Source organism: Pelodiscus sinensis, chromosome 6 (assembly GCF_052426305.1).
Source record: "Pelodiscus sinensis isolate ZL-2025 chromosome 6, ASM5242630v1, whole genome shotgun sequence".
Taxonomy (NCBI): Eukaryota; Metazoa; Chordata; order Testudines; family Trionychidae; genus Pelodiscus; species Pelodiscus sinensis.
Genome location: NC_143057.1, coordinates 27,582,333 through 27,608,094, shown reverse-complemented (window position 1 = coordinate 27,608,094; position 25,762 = coordinate 27,582,333). Strand labels below are relative to the sequence as shown.

General features: G+C 40.7%; 1 protein-coding gene across 21 annotated transcripts in view; it reads right to left on the bottom strand.

The window, feature by feature from the left end:
- Positions 1-25,762, bottom strand: part of PTPRD (protein tyrosine phosphatase receptor type D) — a 1,795,899-nt gene that overhangs the window by 305,282 nt on the left and 1,464,855 nt on the right. For 12 of the 21 annotated variants that reach the window (XM_075931585.2, XM_075931586.2, XM_075931588.2 and 9 more), the window contains one exon: positions 3,542-3,690. The exons of 1 other annotated variant lie outside the window; for it this stretch is intronic. In XM_075931585.2, coding sequence (XP_075787700.1) covers positions 3,542-3,690 — 149 coding nt within the window. The remainder of the gene's footprint in view (positions 1-3,541; positions 3,691-25,762) is intronic. 8 more of the 21 variants (XM_075931589.2, XM_075931591.2, XM_075931594.2 and 5 more) reach the window with 1 other exon arrangement.

Here is a 25,762-nt window from a genome sequence, read left to right as displayed (position 1 = left end):
ATGCACGATGCCGCCCCTGGGTGCGCAGCGCATGCGTGGCCCCGCCCCCGGGCACCTGGCAGCCCCAAAAGGTTGGGGACCACTGCTTTACAAGTTGTTGTTTTGTAAAGAAAGAAAATAAGATCTGTACATATTTGGCTTTTTTCCCATCAGAAAGTCCATCTCACTTGCCTAACAATCAGCTTATCAGAATTCCCCAGTGGACAGAGGGACTTTCAACTGAACACTTAGGAAACTGAGTGACCATAAGAACATTGGGTAATCCTAGATGCTGATTGGTTATTGGAAAAGTTGCAGATGACTGGGCTGGGGAAACCTTGTGAAGTTCAGATGTTGAGTCTTAAAATTAATTTTGTGGGGTGCACCACAAGAATAAGTTTGTGAACTCTTCTTTTTCATAACCTGAACTCAAATATTTCTGCCCACTCCTTGATACTTAACTGAAGTGAAGGCTATGCTCCTGCATGTACAGTAGACTTCCGATAATCTAGGACCTAGGTGGTGACAGATTATCAGATATGCCAGAGTATCGGGAGGTACTCCGACGGGCAGCTGTGACGGGTCTTCTGGGACCCACACTGTGTCCAGGGGCTGGGTGGGGAATGGTGCAGCAAGGGATGAACCCTCTGCTGTTTTGCAGGAAGGCAGGGGAAGCCCTGCATAGCTGCCGAGAGTTTCCAGGAGGGGAGCGGGCTCTCCACCCCCCAGACTGCAGTAGTTATCGCCGAGCAGGAGGGGTGAGGGGCAACACTGCGGGACCAACCTGGCAGCATCCCAGCTGCTCTGCTCCACTGCTTCCCGAAGTCCACTGCTCATCAGTTTCAGCAGCGGCAGACTTGGGGAAGCAGCAGAGCAGAGCAGAGCAGAGCAGAGCAGCTAGGGTGCTTCCGGGTTGGTCCCACAGTGCCGCCCCTCACCCCCCTGCTCGGAGATAACTACTGCAGTCTGGAGGGTGGGGAGCCCGCTCCCCTCTGGGAAACTCTTGGCGGCGGTGCGGGGCTGAGCGCAGCCAGAAGGGGGCAAGTTCGGGGACTGAGCTCTCGCAGCTGTGTGGAGCTTCCCCCACCTTCCTGCCAAATGGTGAAGGGTTCGCCCCTTGCCATGCCATTCCCCACCCTGGCCGGCTGCAGTGCAGTCCCGGCAGACCCATCACAGGGGTATAATCCCCTTCCCCTCTTCTCCCCTTCCCTTTCCCAGCCGCGAGCGTCCATGGGGCTCACAGCAGCTCCAATTGTCCGGCTGGCCGGAGCACTTCCGGGTTCCAGTTGGTGCCGGACTATCGGGAGTGCCGGACCACTGGATGCCGGACAATTCAAGTTTTAATGTACTAAGAACAGAACTTACATGTCTCCACTACAGGGAGTGGTGAAATATACAACATTTTTTCAGTTGTTTCCTCTTTCCTTGCTCCATTTCTTTTGCAGTCTCTCCTCATCAGGATTCTTAACCACTAATTTTCAAACTGAACTTTCTAATGAACATTGTTTGAATGGATTTGAAGCAGGAAAAATGCCATGCAGCAGCATTCATTCATAATACATATTTACTGCATGTGAAAGGTCCTCCCTTTCTGAAATTTCTGAAAAATATAAGCCATTCCTATTAATTACTGGGTAATACTCAGTATTTGGAACAGTTAAAACAGGGAGCAAGAGCACTTGTGTAATGTGAGGTAGGCAGGTGAAGCCTCCTTACTATGTAATGAAATTCAGAAACATACATAAACTTTTATTTTAGCAAATAAGGGGAAAAACAAGAATAGTTATTGGAGACCCCTGCAGTTACTGCTGAGGTGAAAAGTCTGAAATATTCTCTTTTTTTCCATGTGAGTTTTCTGAATATAATTTCTGCTCTACTATCCATTTGAAAATTCTACAGCATGAGTTAGCTTTTTTTTTGAGAAGTAAGAAAGCTCCTTAAAGTGTTAATGTGCTTTCTGCTTTAATTAACTAGCTTTTCAGTGCTTTATAATGAAAATCACTTGTTAAATATTTCATAATTCTTTGAAACATGTTCTATCCTGTTTGAATATGAACTCTTGTTCCACATGCCACTTAAGGTCTTTTTAAAATACATTTTACATCATATATTTATAGTTCTGTTAAAATATTTTATGAAACTAAAACATGCTTATCTTTTAGCCTATTCTCCCATACAACAAATACAGATATAAACATAATATGATATATGACACAAATAAAACAAAACTGCAAAATAAAACTAAATGAACACATTCAACACCTAGACATATACATAAACATGATCTGTCTGTTATTCATCTTCCATGTAGATTTTGTGACCATTATGCGACAGATTCTGTATACTTTATAATAAAAGTGTCCATTCTCCTCTAATTCCAATTACAAAAAAAGAATTATGCATAAGTATTGAAAGCTGAAAGCAACCATCTGCATTGAGCACTAAAAACTTTTGACAACTATTTTTCTTACTGGATTAAATACATTTTTAAAGACCCATATTAGCTAGTGAGAGGCTGACAGATCATGTATGTTACCTAAACATGAGCTGATTGCTTTTAAATACACTTAAAACAACTATCCCACACTAGCTATGATTCTGTTCTATCTGGGATGATGTAGACAGTGCTTGGTCCTTCCAGAGGTCTGGACTCAATGACCTCTCAAGGTCCCTTCCAGTTCCAGTATTCTATGATTGTATGATTCACATAAGAAATAAAAGACAGTCTTTGCTCTACTGGCATAGCAGGACTAATTTCCAACATCTTCTGTGAGTTATCGACTCAAATATCATCAAAAACTAGCATCCTGGGTGAGTGCTATGTCTCTTCAGAGTCAGAGGTACAGATTTACATTTTCCTATTAACATTTTGGCAGCCAAGTCTATATCATTCATTCATTCATTCATTCATTCATTCATTCATTCATTCATTCATTCATTCATTCATTCATTCATTCATTCATATAGTGTGTGTCATAACTGTATAGATTATTTAGTACTTTGCTTAGTGATTACTTTCCTAACGAAAAACCCTATTATTAATATTGTGAAACTAGTGGAGATGCAGATGAAGTTATACATGAGCAACTCCAGTTTTTTGGTATCATCTTCTCAGAACAGGCATCTGGAATGCATCTTTGCTCAATCCACAGGCCAAACCAATCTTAATCCCAACTCCTCCCACCACATAAAGAGGCAATAGTGTCCCCAAAACACCCCCGTATTTCAACTAGTAGACCGTCTTTATCATTTTGTTCAATTTTTCTAGCCATGAAGGGTAGGAAATTCACTTCCTCTGAGATCTTTCTCAATACTGATCATTTTAAAAGGCAAAAGGAAACTCTTCAAAGATATCAGCAAACTGTCGTCTCTTCACTGGTCTTGGGCACAACTGGTTTGCTGAGCAGGTGATTCCCAGAAGTGCTTGCAAAAATTTATCACCTGCAGTAATGGCTATTTGCTTAGTCACTGGTAATAAAGCACACTCCCCAGGATTAAAAGAAATAAAATAAATGTGATGTTAGAATGAAGGTTTTTCAGAGGAACAGAACAATGGACCTAATACCTCAAATCTCTGATTGCTGACTTTCTTGCCCTTTTTATTCCAGACAATTTTAGGTCTTGGGTCTCCTGTAGCTTGGCAGATGAATGATGCGACGCCTCCAGAGACCCCTGTCTGATCAACGGGAGTTCTTGTAAATTTTGGCGGTGCTAAAACAAGAAAATAAGTAACAAAATAAATCTAAGCAGTAGACATAAAAAAGCATGTCAAGCTGTCAAAATGAAAATAAAAAAGGAGGAAATACTCTGTTTCTCTAGGAATGGTATTCACCTGTAAGAGAAGACTTTAAAAAAACTTAAAAGGTCAGAAGAGCACTTAAGAGATTTCACTAGTAAAATCTGTATTAACACAGAAATCTAATACCATCAGAATAAGAAGACCATGCATTAATTTTATCACCATTATAAATAAAAATCTAATGTGTCCTCTGTTGCAAAATGAGCTCATCCATCAAATGGAATAAGATCATGGTCCATGGTTTGATGTTACTATCAGGGAATATCATGGAAGCAGGTTTTGTACCTTTGAGCCATTAAAATCAGTGACATTTAGGACAGAAACATTTGGAAAAGTTTGAGGAGACAGGTATAAATGCCTACAGATTTAAAATCCAGACGAGAGAGGAAAAAGGACAATAGCAAATGCTTGCCCATAATTTATGACACACCAGACTGATTAATTCTGGTCTCTCTCCCAAATTATCCCAATATCACAAGAAAGAAGGAACAGTGCGAGAAAGGAAAAATGAAAAGATAAAGGGAAACATAAAAATAAAAAGGAGTATGGATTTTCTCTAATTCTTCCTTTTACTTATGTTTAAGAAGAAAACAATTCCTTTTGTTAATGCAATCCAACCTTGCTGATGAGAATCCTGGTTAAACAAAACCCCCAGTGTTACCAAGGCCAATATGCCGCTGATGTGCAAATTCTGGGCAGGGCATTGGACTCAATAACCTCCTGAAGTCTCTTCCAACCCTTTGACTCTATGATTCTAGAAACTTAAAGTTAGTGCTCATGGTCAATGATGTGCAGATACCCAAGGTTTCAAAAGTACCAATCTCCTCTGTTTTGAACTGGCATATACAGTTATTATATGGAGGTTACTATGTTTATCTTGAAATGGAATGGAAATCTTTTTGAAATACAGGCAGTCCCCGGGTTACATGGATCCGACTTACATCAGATCCCTACTTACAAACAGGGTGAGGCAACCCCGCACTAGCTGCTTCCCCCCAGCAGACTAGGGAGACGTGAAGCTAGCGGCCCCCCCCCCCCCAGCAGACCAGGGAGACGCGGAGCAGCTTTTCTCAGCAGACACCTCAGCTTGAGAATAAAGGACTGAGGGAAGTGAGGTGTGGGAGAATAAAATTGAGCTCTGGAGAAATGTTTGGCTAGAGTTTCCCCTACAATATGTACCAGTTCCGACTTACATACAAATTCAACTTAAGAACAAACCTACATTCCCTATCTTGTACGTAACCCGGGGACTGCCTGTATGCACATTGATTTAATCTAGTCCTATCCACCTCTTTAGACCCATCTATTTTTTTTAACTTTCTTTTCCCCAATTTCTTTCATCATATATCTTCTCTCTTGATTATTCCCTTTTCTTTTGTAGCCCTTCCTGTTAGCTATTGGTTTTTTTAAATTTGTTGTTTTTCACGTATAACTTCTGACTCCATGCTCTACTGAATTAGTATTTACAGAGGAAGTACTTCTTATCAAGCACTGATCAGCAATGTGGAAAAATGAGAAGATCGTAAACAAGTATCAGTATCCTTGATAGAAAAATGTTAAAATCAGTGAAATTTACGTAAAATGAATAAAAAGGAGGAACAGCAGGTGGCTGACATTATAAAAGAACTTGATGTATTGTCCAAAATAGGCATATTTAATACAAGATTATCAAGAATATCCTGAGTATGCCAAGATGAACCATGTATTTTTATGTTATTGTTAAAGTGTTACAGGGAAATTGTGAAAAACTGTTTGCCAACTACGAAAAGAAAATATAATGCTGCTGTAAAATTACCACATTTTAAATAGATGCGGCAGGCAAAATATTCATTGCTATAGTCTCAATTACAATTTAAGGTAACTTGATCAGATAATGTTCCACAACCATTTTATGTTTCCATCATGTTTTAGTTTAATTTAATTAAAAAAAAAGCCTTGGGATTCACAATCAGAGCAGTTGTTTTTGTGTATAATGAAGCCATTTTATAGTCAGAATATTACATCTACTGATAGAAAGTGGCAGCAAGACTTAGTTATTAGCCTATATAAGCAGCTCTACATAATGCTCTGGGAAGCCTGAACTATTCACTGAACTAATTCTGTCTACTGAAGTTCTAAATGCTTGAAAAACAAGTTCACTAGTGAGCCTAGAACTAACAAAGTAAAGAGCATGTCACTCTCCTGTGGAATCCAACAACTATAATAAAAAGCTTGTCTCAAAACCAAACCAAACCTGGAGTTGTAAATAGCCAAAGAAATAACAGGAAAGAAATGGGAACGTCCTCCATCAGACACAAACTTTAGATTTATATCTCAGAAGAGAGAACAATTAAGTGAGATCGAAAGCATCTTCATTAAACAGATCCGGCAAGCTTTGGACCCTTTTCTATGTATGCATTAACCTTACACTCTGATATGTAAAAAGACATGATTGGGCATGAAATGCTCAGATTCCATTATGCAAGCTGTGGATTTTCTGTTATCAAGTGAAAGTTGAAATATTACTATTCTCTTTTTATTCTTTTTGACAGTGAAAATTCAACAAAACACCTGCAAAACACTTGAAAGAAAAATGCTGGGTCAGTGAATCCTTTGAATAAAATAACTGTGTGTTTGGGCTACTTAGGAAATACTTTAACTCCAAACTGTGTGAATCCACATGTGCCCTACACCATGCCTTGTACAGATTAGCCCCCGTTGATTTAAACCTCACAATAATTAAGTAACAAAAAGTATAACTTCTTTAGACTTATCTAAGTGTTTTTTTCAAGACACAAACTGTATACTGTAAATTATATCAAGGGTTAAGAATGGAACCTTTCCACCCCTACAGCCACTAAATCAATTATCTTGTAGGCAAGATTATACAGGATATTTTTAAAAATTCTTAAATCAAAGTATGTTGAATTAGTTCTGTGGACTGTATGATAGGGTTTATAGTGCTGCCCATCAACATACTATATGAGGCAGTACCATGCTTTATTGCGCTGCTATAAAATGTAGTGGAGGAAAAGGAAGGAGAAATAAAGGGGACATTTCCCTTAATCAAAATTCAGAGCCAAATTCTCTCCTGGAGTAAATCAGTACAACATCAATGAAGGCAATGGAGCTGCACCACTTATACCTCAAAATAATTTGGCCACCCCTTTTAAAAATTACTTAAAGCCTTTATTTCCAATACTGCGCCAACCGCACCACTGCTTAAGGAATAGTTCTGCCCTGAAAACTGTAAAGCTAGCACTTTCGTTTATAGAGTTAAGAGTGCTGACTGCAAAAAATGTTTGGCTTTTTTACCACTGCAGAGCACAATTAAGGTTGCCAGGTGCCCAGTTTTCAACCAGAAAGTTTGGTTGAAAAGGGTACCTCACAGTATCCAATTAGATGTTCTTACTGGACATCAAAAGCCAAGTAACTGTTGGGGGGATGAGGGTAGGTTGTGCCAGGTCACCAACATATTCCAGTCTCTGTTCAGACAGGGCTGCATCCTACCTTCATCTCATGGGCAGGCACCCCATGTCAGTCTGCAACTCTGGGGAAAAGGGAATCTAGAGGGAGGAGGGAGAGAGAAGAGGAGAGGATCCAGTGTTGAGGAGGTGAAGTGGGGGGAGGGAGGGAGGAGGGTGGAGATCAAGATGCTATGAGGAAGAACAAGCAGGGGCAGGGCCTAGGGGAAGAGGTAGAGCAGGGGATTTAGCACAGCAGGAGGGGTCCTGTTGTCAGAAAGTCAGTAACCCAAAGCACCGACAGATGAGAGAGAGAGCAAATTGAATTCTATTCTTTCTTGTGCAACACCTACAGAATTATTTACTATGTTCCTCACAGATATCCTGGTGAAAATCTACTGAAGGCAATCAGTTTGCAGAAATATAATTGTGGTTTTAGTTTGGCCTTCAAAACTTACAGCGTTGATTCAAAAGAAGAAAAACCCACCACTTGGCTCTTAAATCCCAGGATGAGGTTTTGCAGGATTAATGAAAAAAATCATCATAATTGAGAATATTTCTTATGGGAATAATAGGCAAAAAAAAAAAAATGAAACCCAGGATGAAATTTTTACAGTCATTTTTAAGACTAGTATCACATTTTAAAGTAGTCCTGAGAAGAGTGTAGTATGACTTTTATTAGTACAGAGTTCATACCTTCCAATTTCCCAGTGAGAAGCCTGGGAGCTTCTTTTCCCCATTGTTTCATTTCACCAAGTAAAATAATCTACCAAATAGAAATTCCCCTCTATTGAATACGAAAAATCTGCCCAGCGGAGTGAGTGTTCAACGTGATGAACAGTGTTTAAACTAAAGAGAAATGTCTAAAGAGCACACATGTTTATCAGTGCTGCCCTTCTACCTAAACAGAATGGCAATAACTGTAGAATAGTGATAGAAATGTAGCTGTGTTAGTCTGGTCTAGCCAAAAAAAAAAACAGGACTATGAAGCACTTTAAAGACTAACAAGATGGTTTATTAGGTGATGAGCTTTCGTGGGCCAGACCCACTTCCTCAGATCAAATAGTGGAATAAAATTGGCATGACCATGGCAAACCTCATCACCTAATAAACCATCTTGTTAGTCTTTAAAGTGCTACATAGTCCTGTTTTTTATTTGTTCATTGTGTCATGATCATAGAATCATAGAACCATAGAATAATAGGACTGGAAGGGACCTCAAGAGGTCATCGAGTCCAGCCCCCCGCCCTCAAGGCAGGACCAAGCTCTACCTACACCATCCCTGACATGTCTATCTAACCTGTTCTTAAATATCTCCAGAGAGGGAGATTCCACCACCTCCCTTGGCAATTTATTCCAATATTTGACCACCCTGACAGTTAGGAATTTTTTCCTAATGTCCAATCTAAACCTCCCCTGCTGCACTTTAAGCCCATTACTCCTTGTCCTGTCCTCAGAAACCAAGAGGAACAAATTTTCTCCTTCCTCCTTGTGACACCCTTTTAGATATTTGAAAACCGCTATCATGTCCCCCCTTAATCTTCTTTTTTCCAAACTAAACAAGCCCAGTTCATGAAGCCTGGCTTCATAGGCCATGTTCTCTAGACCTTTAATCATTCTTGTCGCTCTTCTCTGTACCCTTTCCAATTTCTCCACATCTTTCTTGAAATGTGGCGCCCAGAACTGGACACAGTACTCCAGCTGAGGCCTAACTAGTGCAGAGTAGAGCAGCAGAATGACTTCACGAGTTTTGCTTACAACAAACCTGTTGATACAACCTAGAATCATATTTGCTTTTTTTGCAACAGCATCTCACTGTTGACTCATATTCAACTTGTGGTCCACTATGACCCCTAGATCCCTTTCCACCATGTTCCTTCCTAGACAGTCGCTTCCCATCTTGTATGTATGGAACTGATTGTTCCTTCCTAAGTGGAGCACTTTGCATTTCTCTTTAGTAAACCTCATCCTGTTTACCTCTGACCATTTCTCTAACTTGCTAAGGTCATTTTGAATTGTGTCCCTATCCTCCAAAGAAGTCGCAACCCCACCCAGTTTGGTATCATCTGCAAACTTAATAAGCGTACTCTCTATCCCAATATCTACATCATTGATGAAGATATTGAACAGTACGGGTCAAGATATTGAACTCCACTTGTTATCCCTTTCCAGCAGGATTTAGAACCGTTAACAACAACTCTCTGACTACGGTTATCCAGCCAATTATGCACCCACCTTATCGTGGCCCTATCTAAGTTATATTTGCCTAGTTTATCAATAAGAATATCATGCGAGACCGTATCAAATGCCTTACTAAAGTCTAGGTATATGACATCAACCGCTTCTCCCTTATCCACAAGGCTCGTTATATTACCAAAGAAAGCTATCAGATTAGTTTGGCATGACTTGTTCTTCACAAACCCATGCTGGCTATTCCCTATCACTTTATTACCCTCCAAGTGTTTGCATATGATTTCCTTAATTACCTGCTCCATTATCTTCCCTGGGACAGACGTTAAACTGACCGGTCTATAGTTTCCTGGGTTGTTCTTATTCCCCTTTTTATAGATGGGCACAATATTTGCCCTTTTCCAGTCTTCTGGAATCTCCCCTGTCTGCCATGATTTTTCAAAGATCATAGCTAAAGGCTCAGATACCTCCTCTATTAGCTCCTTGAGTATCCTGGGATGCATTTCATCAGGACCTGGTGACTTGCTGACATCTAACTTTCCTAAGTGATTTTTAACTTGTTCTTTGTGTATCCTATCTTCTAAACTTACCCTCTCTCTGCTTGTATTCACTACGTTAGGCACACCTCCAGACTTCTCGGTGAAGACCGAAACAAAGAAGTCATTGAGCATCTCCGCCATTTCCAAGTTTCCTGTTACTGCTTCTCCCTCCTCACTAAGCAGTGGGCCTACCCTGTCCTTGGTCTTCCTCTTGCTTTTAATGTATTTATAAAAGGTCTTCTTGTTTCCCTTTATGCCTGTAGCTAGTTTGATCTCATTTTGTGCCTTTGCCTTTCTAATCTTGCCCCTGCATTCCCGCGTTGCTTGCCTATATTCATCCTTTGTTAGTTGTCCTAGTTTCCATTTTTTATATGACTCCTTTTTTATTTTGAGATCGTGCAAGATCTCCTTGTTAAGCCAAGCTGGTCTTTTGCCATATTTTCTATCTTTCCTACACAGCGGAATTGTTTGCTTTTGGGCCCTTAACAACATCCCTTTGAAATACTTCCAACTCTCCTCAGTTGTTTTTCCCTTCAGTCTTGCTTCCCATGGGACCTTACCTACAAGTTCTCTGAGCTTATCAAAATCTGCCTTCCTGAAATCCATTACCTCAATTGTGCTGGTCTCCCTTCTTCCTTTCCTTAAGATCATGAACTCTATTATTTCGTGATCACTGTCCCCCATACTGTCTTCCACTTTCAAGTTCTCAACTAGTTCCTCCCTATTTGTTAAAACCAAATCCAGAACAGCTTCTCCTCTGGTAGCTTTTTCAACCTTCTGAAACAGAAAGTTGTCTCCAATGCAGTCCAGAAACTTATTGGATAGCCTGTGCCTCGCTGTGTTAGTTTCCCAACATATGTCTGGATAGTTGAAGTCCCCCATCACCACCAAATCTTGGGCTTTGAATAGTTTTGTTAATTGTTTAAAAATAACCTCATTCAGAAGATGAAGTTATTGGAAAATCTTCTACTTTGAGAAATATGAATGTATTGCAAAGTCAGAAGGACAACAGTGATACCTGTACACATTTTTTTAAAATGGGACCTTTTGTATTTTGTGTGAATATTTTGTGATCCCACAAAAAGTTTAGGGACAGAAGTATCCCAGTTTCCTGTCTCAAAAACAGCAATCTTATGTATTATGCTAATACGCAATACAACAGAAGTGACTAAAAAAACTATGCCCTTTGGTGAAAAGTAGAGATACCAAACACGTACAAGACAGAGAAGGAAGAATTACAGCATTCTTAGAGTTTTTAGTCTCATTTACTGCATGAAATGTTTGATATTAACAGTTCACCTACTTGTATTTATCAAATATAATTTAATTGGGAAACTTAGTTAAATTGTCAACTTTAAGGCCCCTAAGTGCAAAAGGAAAATAATACTTCCCTGTTGTATACAAGTCTGAGGATGAATTCATCCAGCTGGCTGGACAGCTACATAAACATCACGATATCTATCCATCAACTCTTTCATGAATGTGCCCATCTCATTATTTACAAAGCACCTATACCAAGATAAAATTATTCCAGAACACTCCTAACAGTAAATAGGTTGTGTTTTTTGCCTTCACTTTTATTAAGGTTGTTAATTAAAGTTTGACAAAAATGATCTCTTCATTAAATATTATCAATATTTATTGACTTTGATTCCATCCAAAGTTGCTAGGCTCTCTAATGGCAAATGTAATTACCATCCTACACACATAATTCTGCTTATTATCATGAGGACAATATTAACTGAGTACCAAATATTTGTAACCTCCTTTATATGACAGTCTTCTCAAGGAATCCAGAACCATAAGCCCCCGAGTAGCCTTTCTACTTCTGACTGGCCAGTTTAGGTTAAGGAGAATACTTTCTTCCTCCCCCTTGTAACAATCTTGGCTACTATCCCAGTAGTCCTTAACTAACTTCTTTTATTTTAGCTATTTAGCAATATTTTTTTAAAAATAAGTATTTAAAATCAAATTAAATGTGCTGTGTTTTATAAAGGGTAATGATACAGCATCCTTCTGTAATCTACAGCTATATACATGCAAATAAAAATCTTTGGAACATTTCAGAAAAGATACTTCTAATGCACAAATAAAAGATCATGGATCAGTGTTGTGAAATGTCGCTGACACCATTCTCTGTCTCCCTGTCCCACCTTCACAAAAGTCTAGGTCCCCCAGTGATATGTGGGTCTATGTGCTCAGTTTCCTTGTGTCACTGATATTGCAATCTTGAGCATGACTGTATATGCATTAGGGAAGTGAATGGTTAACTGGTTCCAGTTCACGGGTAGGAGCTGGAGCATCTCTCTGCCCATCCCAGTTCATGGTAGGCCTAGCCCAGCCTAGCCTCCCCCCTCCCACAGGTTATGCACTAGCTCCCAGGGAAGCTTCTCTGTAGGCTCTACAGAGCCCGCAGAACGTGGAACTACTAGGATTTTTAGCGGTTACATGGAAATATTTTTATAAGCAGGATGAAACCTTGGTATGGGTTGAATAAAACCCAACTAAGACTGATAGGTATTAACTCACCCTTCAATTAACTTAATTGTAAGCATAATCCCCACTGAAAACAAAAGGTACATATGTATCTGTTCAGGAGCTTTTGGCTGAGTACTTCTTTGGGTGTGGGGGGGACGTGACATTATAAGATTGTAATATGAACATGCAGATCATTGCTGCAACTGCTCTTATGTGTTTGTAACACATCTTGTACAAAGTGTGCCAAATGAGATATCTATAAAGAGCTTACGATTTGCTGATTCTGTTTATACTATTGATATGTATATATCATTTTTGTATTTAAAGTTATGAGTAGTGGCTTTATACTTGTATTTCAAACATTAGCTCCTAAACTAACACCCACGAAACAGCTAGCCAGCATGTCTGGGAAAGGCTATTCGGGTTGATTGATCCTAAACCTTTGAATTTTCAATTCTAAACGATTGGCAACAGTGTGCTTTTGGGGTAAGATACTGAATTATAGATTGACTTTGGAATGTGGCTAATCCTTCGGGATAAGAAGAGCCTTTTTATTTGGTGAGACTGGTTTTCATAATCTTTATTCTGTATAAGGAGTGGTACTGGTGCTGGCACAGGAGAACTGCAGTGTCTGAAGGGAACTGCTAGTATGACTTGTTAGCCAGCATGGTGAACAGAAGTGCTCTTTGTGATTAGTTCAGTGTATCTTACAATGGAGGATGCCCAGTCTTGGGCCATAAGTAGACCCTCTTCAACAATTCTCCCTAAATTGACTCTCTCAGGAGTACTCCCCAGAAACTCCCTTATTAAAGAGTGTGTGTTTGGAGTGTAGAAACAGAGTACACAAAGAAATTAAGGACAAGAGAGCGAGGGACGGTCAAGACAGTCAAACAGCGTGAGCACAGTCTGACCCTGGAAGAAGCCAGAGAAAGACCTTATGAACCTGCTGTTCGCTAAAAAGGCTTGGGGGGCTGTAGGCTAAGAAAATGCTCTTTTTGTGCTTGGATCCGTCTAAGTTCAGAGATACTTGATATTGTACGTGCCTTGTACATAAACAAGATGGCATCAAAGAAAATATCAAACTCTGCCAGTTTCTATTTCGAAGTGGAATATTCCCCAAGGCCTAAACTTGGACTAGCAGCTTGGGTTGAAAAGTGGCAGTAATATTTTCTCCTCCTCGCTTCCATGATGTCACACTCCTTAAGAGCTTTGCCAAAGTTCTAAAAAGCTGAGATTATAAATAGAACAATCCTCATGTGGTTTACTGTAGTGTTCTATGGTGAGTGAATGAACGTGCAAGTATTACATCTCCCACAGCATTCAGGGAAGCTCTTCACCTAAATATTATGATCATTAGGCATTGCCCCTGCCTTCACTGGGGGAAGGGAAGTTAGGTGTTCAAACCCCTGAGGGCTCAGAATGATACTACTCTCCAGACTGAGTAGGTTTGTTTTGATTATTTACTGATATATTTTACTTTATGTTATGTTCTTCCTATAATTGGTAATCCTAGAGGAAACCTGGCTTCTCTAGGTTCTTCTAAGTTTTCTCTGCAGAGTGGTCTAACAATTCACACAAGGTTCACAATGGAAATATATATTTATTTTATTGTAATGATTGTTTTAAGAAACCATGTGTAAGGGGACTGTTACCCCTTACTAAAACTCTGTGGGAGTTTTTTGGTTTACCAGCTTCAGAAGGGGAAGGGTTCATGAGACTGACAGACCCCAGAGACAATGGAAAGCAGTCAACACTCCAGCTCAGCCTGACTGACAGGTTGTAAGTGGGGATTGTTCTGGCTCTCTCTGAGCAAAACAGGGAGCTGAAAGAGCAGAGCCAGCTGTGTGCAGAAGAGGTCCTGCAAAGACAGAGAGCTGAAAGAGGAGTACAAGAAGAAGTCCTGCAGCGACAGAACCAGACACAGACAGGCCAAGCAGTGCAGACCCTGTGTTGAGCAGCAGACTGGCAGTGCTCAGAAAGCCAAAAGGAACAGAGAAGCAACACAAGGAGCTGGAACTGGCCAAGCAGCACAGCCTGCAGCTGGATGTGGTGAGCTACTGGGACCTGCAAAGTGTGGGGAAAGGCTCTGGACTGGGAGAGGGGTCTGGCCACTTAGAGACTGAGGCTGTGTGGTCACTGCCAGTGCAAGCGTGTCCAGCCTGCAGCCCCTTGCAGCACATCCAGGGCTTCTAAGGAAGAGACTGTGAACTGTCCTTATACTCTGCAGACTGCTGTGTTGATGTCCCTGTGCTACAGAGCAGGGCTGTGTGTTCTCATTTAACCATTCTCATTTTTTCTTATCCTATTCTCTTTAATCAGTTGATGTTTAATAAATTGTATTTGCTTTGAACCTTATGAAGTGATCACTGGGCCAAGAAGGCCTGCAGTGTAAAGAGAGCACCTCGGAGTGGGGACACCCTGACTCCTGCCCCTAGTGACTACAAGGTCAGGGATTAAGCCCCAGGAAACCTGGGCCCAGCCTTGTTGGGGTTTCAAGGGCTCTGCTACTCAGGAGAGTGGAGGGGGAGCCCTCAGGACCAGGGAGCCGTGGGGTAAAGGAAGTGGGAGCGGGGACTCAGATCCTTTCGCTGGTTCATTTCACCGGAGTGTATAGAAGCCAGGAAAGTTCCCCACAACAGCGGGACCATTCCCCCGCTTAGACATGTTTACCATAATTTTTGTTATACTACAAAATGAAATTTGCATCACTTTTTCAGTTTTACAAAATTACAAGATGATGATAATAAAGCATTGTCTCTTTTTGAATGTTGAAACTCAGACAATAGATTTAAAAATATTCAAGAAATGCAATATTTCCCTGCTCCCCAAGTAAATGAGTTTTGCTTGGCAAATTTCCTAGTGGACTTTATGAAGAGTCTTGCTTTCTCCCTTTCACGGCCTTGCTTGATGATATATAAATTTCTAGATTATTGCTGTTGGTGCTTCTAGTTAAAAAATGACCATGAATAAGGAAATTGCAGAAGTCACAAAATCCATGACTTCCAACAACCTCCATTTCTTCAGCCCGTGGCAGCGAGGTCCTACAAGGTCTCATTGCCCTGCGCCATGGATGATGTGGACCCTCCACAGCTCCCTAGCCACAGTGTCCAGTGAGCTCCCCGTTTTGTCATGGACTTTTTACTAAAAATCATGGACACATTATAGACTTCTAGGAATTTTTCTTTATTGTCCATGTTCTCTCTGTGACTTCTACTTCAAAAAAAATGTGACAAAATCTTAGCCTTAACCATGACATGATTGGCTAGGCTGGTTTCTGTAAACAAGAGAGGCTATGTCTACACTGCGGGGGAAGGGGAAGGGTTCAGAAAAAGATACACAAATTGTGAACCGCAATTTGTGTACCTTTTTCTGCTTGTTTTTTCGGAAGAGGCTTTTCTGACCAGATACAGGATGAATATAGTCTTTTAGCTACTCCTTTTGCTTTGATTTTATCTTTCTTAATTATTTTTGGCACACAAAACATATTCCTGAATGTTATACACAGGAAGCCACCGAATGCAAAATAATAGGACTAGACTCAGATCCTTCAGCTACAGTAAACTAGCATAGTTCCACAATAGCCTAAGACTGATTTACAGCAGTAGGGATCTAGCTCATTTTATATACTACACACGAGACATCATACATGGCATAGCATGAAAAACACTTTTTTAAAAGTATATACATGGGGCTAGATCAAAGTCCTGGATCCCAGCACTGTGAACTACTTGTGGAAGGCAGAACCTAAGCTTTGTTTTTCATTTTTAAAAGGAAGATTCTAGCCCTTCTGGTTGCAAAGAAAAGATTGAAAATGGGACACTGCCACTCTAAATGGGGAATTGGACTATGGTAGAAATCAGGGCCATGTGGGTTGAGCCATGGGCGGATGGAAAGGAGGGAGTCATTTTGTGGCATCTGCAGGGTCCCAGATTACATTAAAACAGTACCGTATGTAAACTTTTGTTTCTGAAATGTGGAATAATTTTCACCCTTCGGTGTCCAGAATCAGAATTCCCCTACCATCATACTGTAGCTATAACACATCCTGCATAAAGTCTAACAGCAAAAAACATCAGCTAGGGGTTAATAAAATAGCAAAAATATCAGGAAAAACATAGATATGCTCATGTGTATCCTTACAACTGGCCCATATATTGGTAAATTTATACCTCTGATGGAAACTCCTGAAATATACAATATATTTTGGTTGTAAAGACTTGTTTTATAGCCATGAAAGCTGTAAGCTTATACACTTGCAACTGTTCTAATAGAATATTTGACACTCAGCAATGCAACCTTATCACAAAATAAACAATCGAGTCTGGCAGGTGTCCACAGAGCCATAAAACTTTTCTGAATGGTGGGCATAGTTACTAAGAATCACAGCCACTTGGTGTAAAGCCTCTACGTATTATTGGTTTAGCAACATCAAGTTTCAGTGGGGCATGTGACTGGTCCTAATTCATTCTTAGTCATAATCTGTGAAACCATTCTTCTCATTCCATGTGGTACAGTCAGACATTCCTAGGAAAAACATGTAACCAGGAATAACTATTTATTCTTTTAGCATCCATCATATATCTTCAATGTAGCCCCATGGACTTCTTCAGGAACTATTTATACATTCAAATTACACAAGCCATGAACCAGTTTACATTCAATAATAGTAAAGGCTCTTGTGCAGAAAAAGTATAATAACCAGATAACTAAACATATATTACATGTAATCTCCTCAGCAGTAGTGTGTGGAGATTAATTACTATAAAGCATATGCACAATATTTGACAGAAAAGCTCCTTGTACCCCTTGTTTCTTTTCTTCAACTGATTTTTCAAAGCAGACTCATTTATAGCATTGACTGCTAATTTACTCATTAATCATAGTTTATCACATCAGTTATGCTGATCATCATTATAAGCAATTATTTCTCCTTAATTCTAACCTGTGCTTACAATGTACCTGCAAATTGGCTTATGCCAGAAAGTTAATTAGCTTTTTATTTCTAAAAGGGCAAGCAAGTAGTCACCGTTTCATAAAATATTCAAAAAAATTCTGCAAACAGTGCACCTATTGGTATGTTTCTCTGAATCAAATCCTGTCAGTCATAATATCCCAAGGCTTTATCATCACTCAAGTGAAATATTGAATATAGTGAGTGTGTCTCTCTTGTGAACCCTTCAATGTACCTAACTACATACTTAGCTTCACAGAGGGCCCCTTTCACTGCTATAGCTGACTATCTATGCTATGTTATGAATACCTAATAGAATTAAAACTATTGGTCCAATCCTAAACTCATTTAAATTCATTTAGCACTGTTGACTTCAGTGAAGCTCTGCCTATTTACACCAGCTAAAGACTAGACATGTCATATTCAGTTAAACCCTCCTTAATTAGGGTGCATAAATTTACAGGCCCAGTTGAATTTTCTTTGAGAATCTGGTCCTAAAAAATATTAATAAAAATTGCATTTTCTCCATACCCTCCCATTCCCTCGTGGGGGCTGACAGAATTGACGGGCCTCTGTGAAAGGTGGGGGACATTGCTCCATGCTCCTAGAAGGGGTAGAGCATTGGGTGGAAAGGGTGGGGCTGAGGGCAGCCACTCTCAGCACAGCCCAGAGGACACCAGAGCCCTCATCCAGCCTTTTCTAGATATAACCACACTGTTGCAATGTTTCCACAAAAGTAAATTACATCTATAGAAAATTTCCCATTCCTCTCCTGTTTCCTTGTTTGTGTCAACTAGAATACTCACACTCTAAAGATTTAAAAAACATCCAGGAAAAAAAAAAACCTGCCACCTCTTGGTGTCTCCCTGAAATTATTCAAACTTTGTTCTGCCCTTCTGTTTAAGCTTTCTGAAATGCACAGAAACAGATTACTTGGCTAGCCACACAGTCTGTTCTTGCTTGGAAACTGAAATGAAATAGTTCACTATCTTACAAGTGAGGCCCAACTAGAAAAGGTAGGCTACCTTTTCAGATGGTTTAATGTTAAAATAGCAAGTCTGTCATTTGTATCCCTGGGCTACGTAGACCTTAGTACCAGCTCATTTCATTGTGGATTATGCATGCTTTTCCAAACACACACATTATCTGAGCCCCAGGCTAATGGGAGGAATTCGAAAGCAGCACAGACAGCACTGGACATTAATTTACCAAATAACATTTTCTTCGTGCTCTCACCTCCCCCCCCATACAAATTTACTGTTTATATTATTAAGTGGGAAAACCAAAAGATTTCTCACATATAAAGAACCTTGTACAAACCTATGAAAGAGCTTTTAGTTAACATTATTTACTAATATGTTTATATTGTAAGGAGAGCTGAACTGAAGAATTTCTTGTGGTGCTTTTTCTATTCAAATTGTTGCAAGCAACATCCGAACAATGTAAGTTGATTTCTTGACAAATTATTAGGACATTTATTTTTAGGACCAATATTTCCTGCCTTGGCAGCATGCTATTGTTTGAAGCAGAAGCAGGGGCTGACAGAGGATCTGTGTAAGCCCACTCCATCATTAGAATGAACATGCAGCTTCCAGGGCCACTAGCCATATCCAAGCATTCTACAGTCACACTTTTTTCCCCATCTCTGAAGTCACTGAAGTCTCAAAGCTACAGCTATATTACTCCGATAGCCAGTGTGTCACCTCAGGCTTTCTTAACTTTAATGAAATGTTCTTTTGAAATGCTAATAGTGAAAATGAAATAATACTTAAAAAAAATTCCTGGGCCGCCTCCTTTTCTGATTTACACTAGTCTAACTTCAGTGACTTCAGAAGAGTAACTCTTAATTTTGAGAAATTAAGACAAGAGGATTAGGACCATTAGTTCTAATATTTTATTCACTTGAGAATTTGTAGATGTTTTAAATATACGTTAACAAACATCTGTTATTTAGAAAAGATTTTGTGAGGAAGGAGGGAAGTGTTCTCTCTCTGCTCGACTCTTTCTATAAAATAAATATCATGCATATTGGAGGACTACATACACACAAACGTGTGTGCATAAACATGTATGTATGTGTATACACAATACATGCACAACTTGGCAGGTATGTATTTGTGTATGTAATATTTATTTATCTCACATATTACATATAAGATCTGGATAGGGCCTAATCTACCTGAATTAAAAAGACGAACTTGTCAGTTAATCCAGTGTTAAGCCTTCATCCAGTCATAAATGAAAAGCATAAAGCCTCTTGAATCTAAAAGGTTAGTGACGTTCACCACTTCATCCCTCTGGAATATTACGTAACCTTGTCATATTCACTAATTTAATGAAAGGAAATTCTGCTTCAAAGCTCTCCGCTGCTCCTTTTTCAAATTTTAATGTCTGCAGACAGCATATGAATTATTTGGTAACTGAGAGCTAAAGCTGCTTTTCAATGTGTAAGGTAAAAACAATGGATGTTAAAATGCTAGGAAAGCTGATCTCTTTTCAGAGGAATTTCTCTCTGAGGGTCAAGGGAGAGAAAAAAGAGCCCATAGGGATAGTTTTCAATTAGTGATTGAACATGCCTAGGTTATTCCAAGCCACTAGAGAAATGACCTCCAATGGAGCTGCAGTCTTACAAATATATACACGCACTAGGGGATGGTGACCCTAGATCACTACACTTGCTAACTTCTTTAGGGATAGGCAGCCCCAGCTCTCCCCTGGCTGCTGGGGAGGGCCAGGCCAATGTGTGGCAGACCTGTCCTGCCTCAGCTCTCTCCCCTCTGGCTACCGGAGGGATGGAGGGGCGGACATAGGCTGGTCAGGCTCCATCCTTCTAGCCCCTGGGCAGAAGAGGGGGGTGAAGTTGGGCCAAGCCAGATGGAGGCCATGGCTGGCCCAGCTCTCTCCCTATGATCATCGGGGAGGAGGAGGAGGTTGGCCCGGGCCTATATTCCAGCTAGTCTGGGCCGAGGCTGGCCTGGCCCTCTCCTCTGGCAGGGAGGGGAAAGGGAGCGCAGCGCCCAGGCCTCTCCCTCCATTCACAAGGGGAAAGGTCATACAGGTCTGGCTTCCCACCAGTGAAGGGCAAGGCTGCACAGCTCCTATGTGATCCTGGACCACCAGGGATGCTGCACATGTCCTGTGCACCGCCCTCCGCCTCCACCTGATCCCACAAGAGGACAGATGGCTCCCATACACCCCACCCCCAACCAAAGACCTTGGGTCCTGTGCGCCACCTCCACAGCTCCCACATGCCCTCTCCCTCCAACCATGCCCCTGCAGCTCCCACAGGCACTCCACGGCTCCCACATGCCTCCTTCCCGACCCTGGACAACGGAGGACCCGTGAAGCTCAATTTAAACTCTGCCAGCCACCGACCACATGGATCAGCTGGTGGCTGCTGGGTCAGAGGCTGGTGGTGCAGGGGGGGCTGACAGTAAGGCCCATGGTGGGAGACAGAAGACCCCACTGCAGAGGCCCAGGGGGCAGGGAGGGCCGCTGGACTGGGGGGTCACTCTGTGGCAGACCTTGTTCAGGGGCCAGAGTGTTCCACAGTCCAGCACCCCCCAACAGCGGGCCTCTCCAGTGGTTACATGCAATTTTCCTCCTTCCCCTCCAGAAGTCCACATCTAGCAGCTTAACTTCCGTGTTACTGCTTCTATTGTGGTACCGGAGCCCTGGGTTGCTGATCCCTGTGGGTTAGGAGCAGGGAAGAAGAGAGGAGGTGGGGCAGCTGAGGGGGGAGGGGCAGTGGGATCCAGGGTGATGTGATGATGTCACTCTGTCATCCCACAGGAAATTTGTTTTAAATAATTTATATATGGATATAGATATATAAGGAAACTAAGGTAACATAACCACTGAAAGAGGAATCAGTTCATGTGTAAACACAAGATTAATATTTGATCATTTATATACTGGATGGACTTTTGACTGAAGAATATGAAAAGAATTTTTTTTTCTATTGTTATAATTGACTGAAAGAAAACAGAAACTTTGGCGTTGCTGCTCCTTATGGCACCAATATAGCCCAATTTATATAATCCGTGCTCAGGTAAAATTCCATTAAGCACCCAAGTTAGATGGGTTTTGGCCCCAAAGGGTTAATTTTTAAACTTTGATGAGGAAAAGTGAAATATTTAAATTAATAGTCATTTAGTTGCCTACTTTCAAAATTGGTCCTCTAGAGCCAAATTCTGAGAGGTAGTAAACACACCTCTTCTCCCAATCTCATTCACCTTGGTAGGACCAAGCGTACACAATATCTTGCAGGACTGAACTCTTTAACAACTAAATGTGTTTATGCAAAATTAGAAATGGACATGTCTATACACACAGAAACTGAATGCTATTATACCCATCTCCCGCATTTTTTATCCATCAATTTTCTCATTGCTGTTTATCCAAATACGTAAGTGGCATATAAATTACACACAGTCTATTACAGTCACCATTTTCCCTTTACATTCATGTTATAATCTACTATTGGTAGCAACTACAAAGTCACACAAGCAGCACTGTGGCCTTGCTGACTGAATTAAGCAGGCCAGAATGCTATTTTAATATTAAGAGCTTCATTAGATGTGTGTCAGTCCTGCTAAGAAATTTTTAGTATACTACTCAGGCTAGGCTGTAAGCACTTGTGCTTTTACTTCAGCTTTTCTTCTGACCGACTCTCATTCATGTAAATTGTCTGATGCTTTCTTTACCATCACAATTTCTCCAATGATTTGAAGAGATTAATTTTGGAGCTAACATTCAAATTGAAGTTTTAGTGACAGAAAGATTGACATGCCCTAGTTGGCTTAGACTTAGTGAAATCCACAGCTGAGCTGGAAAACCAAATGGTTGATGACCCACTTTGCTCTCAGTTGTACAGTTGATTATTCTCAGTACATAAAGAGTTGACTTCAGAAATGGAATATTTATAGATCAGTACTGACATTATAGTTCACAAGTAAGTTCCTTAGTATAAATAATAAATGTATCACTTCAGTGTAATATTATTTAGCTAAACGGGTTGAAGTAAAAAAAGCATTATAGAAATAATATTGCATTAAAATCTGAGTATTTGGTTCTGTGAAGATTCACACATATATTTGGTTTCCTATTTGGTCATTATTACTTTCTTCCAGAACTTTAAGATATTTCTTTCTCCACAAGTTGTAACACAACTTTTACCCTTATGCTACAGAAAACAGTGCCATAAATAGGGACTTGAGTCATAAATAGTGACTCAAGTCCCTATTTGTGTACACAGACTATACTGGAGAACTGCTCTTCCTCCTGCCTCCCAGAGAATCTATTTGTTGTGGGCTTATAAGTGTCACATATGATCACAGAATTATAGGACTATAGATGATTTAGAGGTAATCTAATCTAGTCCCCATCACTCATAGCTGGACTAGATGCTGTTCATAAAGATGCCAGAACAATGTGCCTGGAATTCCCAGTTTGGATAGATGTGCATGCAACTGCTTTGTTCTAACTAACATGCTAAGAATAGCAGTTTGACCAAAACAGCAGTTATGGTTGCTTGGGCTAGCCACATGAATAGGGAAAGCACCCACAGGTCAGGCAGGCTTGTACTTTGCTCACGAAGTTGCTTGTGTAGCGAGGGGCATGCTGCTAGTTGTACTGTGCTCAGACAGTTACGTTCTAGATCTAGAGAAGTTCCTGAAGGATAGGTCCAGGGTACCCCCTAAGCTGCAGGGCAGCACGGCTTCACGGGTGGTTAATCAGCCCCACCCAGTCAAAGGCTCAGGGTTTCATGCACAGAGCTGACTAACTGGGCGGGGCTGATTAATCACCTGTGAAGCTGTGCTGCTGCTCAGCTTAGAGGGAACACTGGATAGGTCCATCAATAGCTATCAGTCAAATTGGGAAGAGATGCAATCCTGTATTCTGAGTGTTCCTAGTCTCAGACTACTAAATGACAAGGGATGGATCTGTTTATTCCCTATATTGCGCCTGGCATTAGCCAATGTCAGAAGACAGAATACTAAGTTATAAGCATGTTCTTAACCAGAGCTAGCACATGTATATCTACCCAAGCTGGGAATAGCAACTCCTGTTGCAGTGTAGACATACCTCAAGTCTTTCAGTGATTTATAGTCTAAGGCATTGTATGCATATAGAAGTTGCACTTCATCTTAACTTTATCACTATATCTAAAGCTTCAGAGGGGTAGCCGAGTTAGTCTGTAACAGGAAAAACTTAAAAAATGACAAATACTCTAGTAGCACCTTGAAGACTAACAAAACATGTAGATGGTATCATAAGCTTTCATGGGCACAACCCACTTCTTCAGATGACTGGAGTGTTGGAAGTCCAGATCCAAGAATAAATAAGGAAGGAGGGAAGGGGGGGAGGGGAGAGAAGGAAAAAAATGGAGGGAGGAAGAAAAAAAGAGACAGTGAGTAGATACATTTCAGAGGGATAGCCGAGTTAGTCTATAACTGGAAAGACTTAAAAGACAACAAATAGTCTAATAGCACCTTAAAGACTAAATAGTTACAAGAGGCTGATAAGAACCATTAGTTTGTACTTGGAAAGGAAGATGACCAACACCAGATTCTACACAGACATCAAGAACCATTAGCTCCTTCATTGTTTGGTTCGTTGATAATGTGGGAGCCATCCAATATCACGATTCATACAATTTTCATGAGAATTAAACTTGTGAATGAAGTTAAGTTCCAACCCTTCTCTGTGTATTTGATTTGTGGAATTAGTCTGAAACAAAACAGTAACTTGGAGATCCGTCCAGGAAGATGAAAGTGTTCTCCAGCAGGTTTTTTGTGGGTTGCATTTTCGAATATCTGATTTGTGTCCATTAATTCTTTCCTGCAGAGAATGTCCAGTTTGGCCAATATATATCGATGATACCATCTACATGTTTTGTTAGTCTTTATCACCATAGTTAGGTCTTTATCACTATAGTTAAAGCAGTACAACCACCATAGTGGGGACACATGTAAACATGTAAACATGTGTAAACATTTTTTTTTTAATTTCACCTGTAAGCTACAATGTTATAAGCTCTTTTATACGAGTACTCCATTCTCACTAGGAGTTGAATTGCTAAAATTATTTTAATAAAAAACACACCTCTCACCAAATAGTTGTACCACAACAAAAATAGTCCAGCCAAAAGGTCAATTATTTAATGAAAAACAAGTAAAATTTAGATACATAAAGGAACCTATTTTGTATATTTCTCTGTTGGCTGCCAGAAATCCACAGTACTTTGTAAACTCTCAATTTTCCTGTGACATACAGCATATGGTCAGTGAAGTGGCACTTACTCCGTTCTATGCTAATCTGTATGTCACCATAACACTTCATTTATTGTATTAGGATTGACTTACAACACATGCTGTGAGTGGCTGAGCACAGCCTTTAGTTTTAAGCAGTAGATGCAGTAGATCAGCACAATCAGTACAACAATATTTATTTTTGTTTCATCCTAAATGACTTATGTATTCTTAACTAAGAAGGTGCACCTGACACAAACAGCAGATGGTAATATTTGGTAGTATTGCATCGTAGACTATCATAATGCCAAGTTTTCATGCTGCTGTTTGGGTATTCTTTACAATTTTGAAAGCAAACCAGGGAGCTGTGCCCCCTGCTTGTTACGCTTGCCAACCCCCCTCTCTGTGGCTGCTTTTGCGGCCAGAAAGCCTGTTAATCTTGCACTGATTATATAGAAAAGTGAACAAATTAAGGTATATAGAAAAACAAAACAAAACCCTGTTCATTGGTCTGTTGCTCATGTTCCACATGTTACTGTACTTCCTTAAACACTACGTTTGTGATTTGGCTTTCGTGCACAGAAAATTATTTGGAAAATATTAGGGCTGTCAAGCCATTAAAAAATTTAATCACAATTAATCTCACGATTAATCGTGTGCGCCTCCCCTTTGAGAAGTCACCGTGGCATTTCAACTGGGCAGTGCTGCATGGAGCCCAGGATCAGCTATAGTTCCCATCTGACCCCAGGCTCCATGCAGCGCTGCCCCTTTGAAGTGCTGGGGCAGCATTTCCAAGGGGCAGTCCAAGGCGGAGCCTGGGGTGAACTGGAGTTCCCAGATGATCCCAGGCTCCGCATTGCACTGCCCCTGGGAAACGCTGCCCCGGTGCCTGAAAGGGGCAGCACATTAGGAGCCTGGGATCAGCTGAAGTGCTCAGCTGATCCCCAGTAGGGAAGCTAAACTTGACTAGTCGACTATTTGTTAAGCAAATGCTATCAGATAGGGTCAGCAAAGGGTGGGGGGAAGGAGTACTTCAAAGTGGCAGCACTGCACAGCTGTGCAGCACTGCCAATTTGAAACCCCAAGGTGGCGTTTCAAAGGGGCAGTCGTGGAGCCCGGGGTCAGCTGGG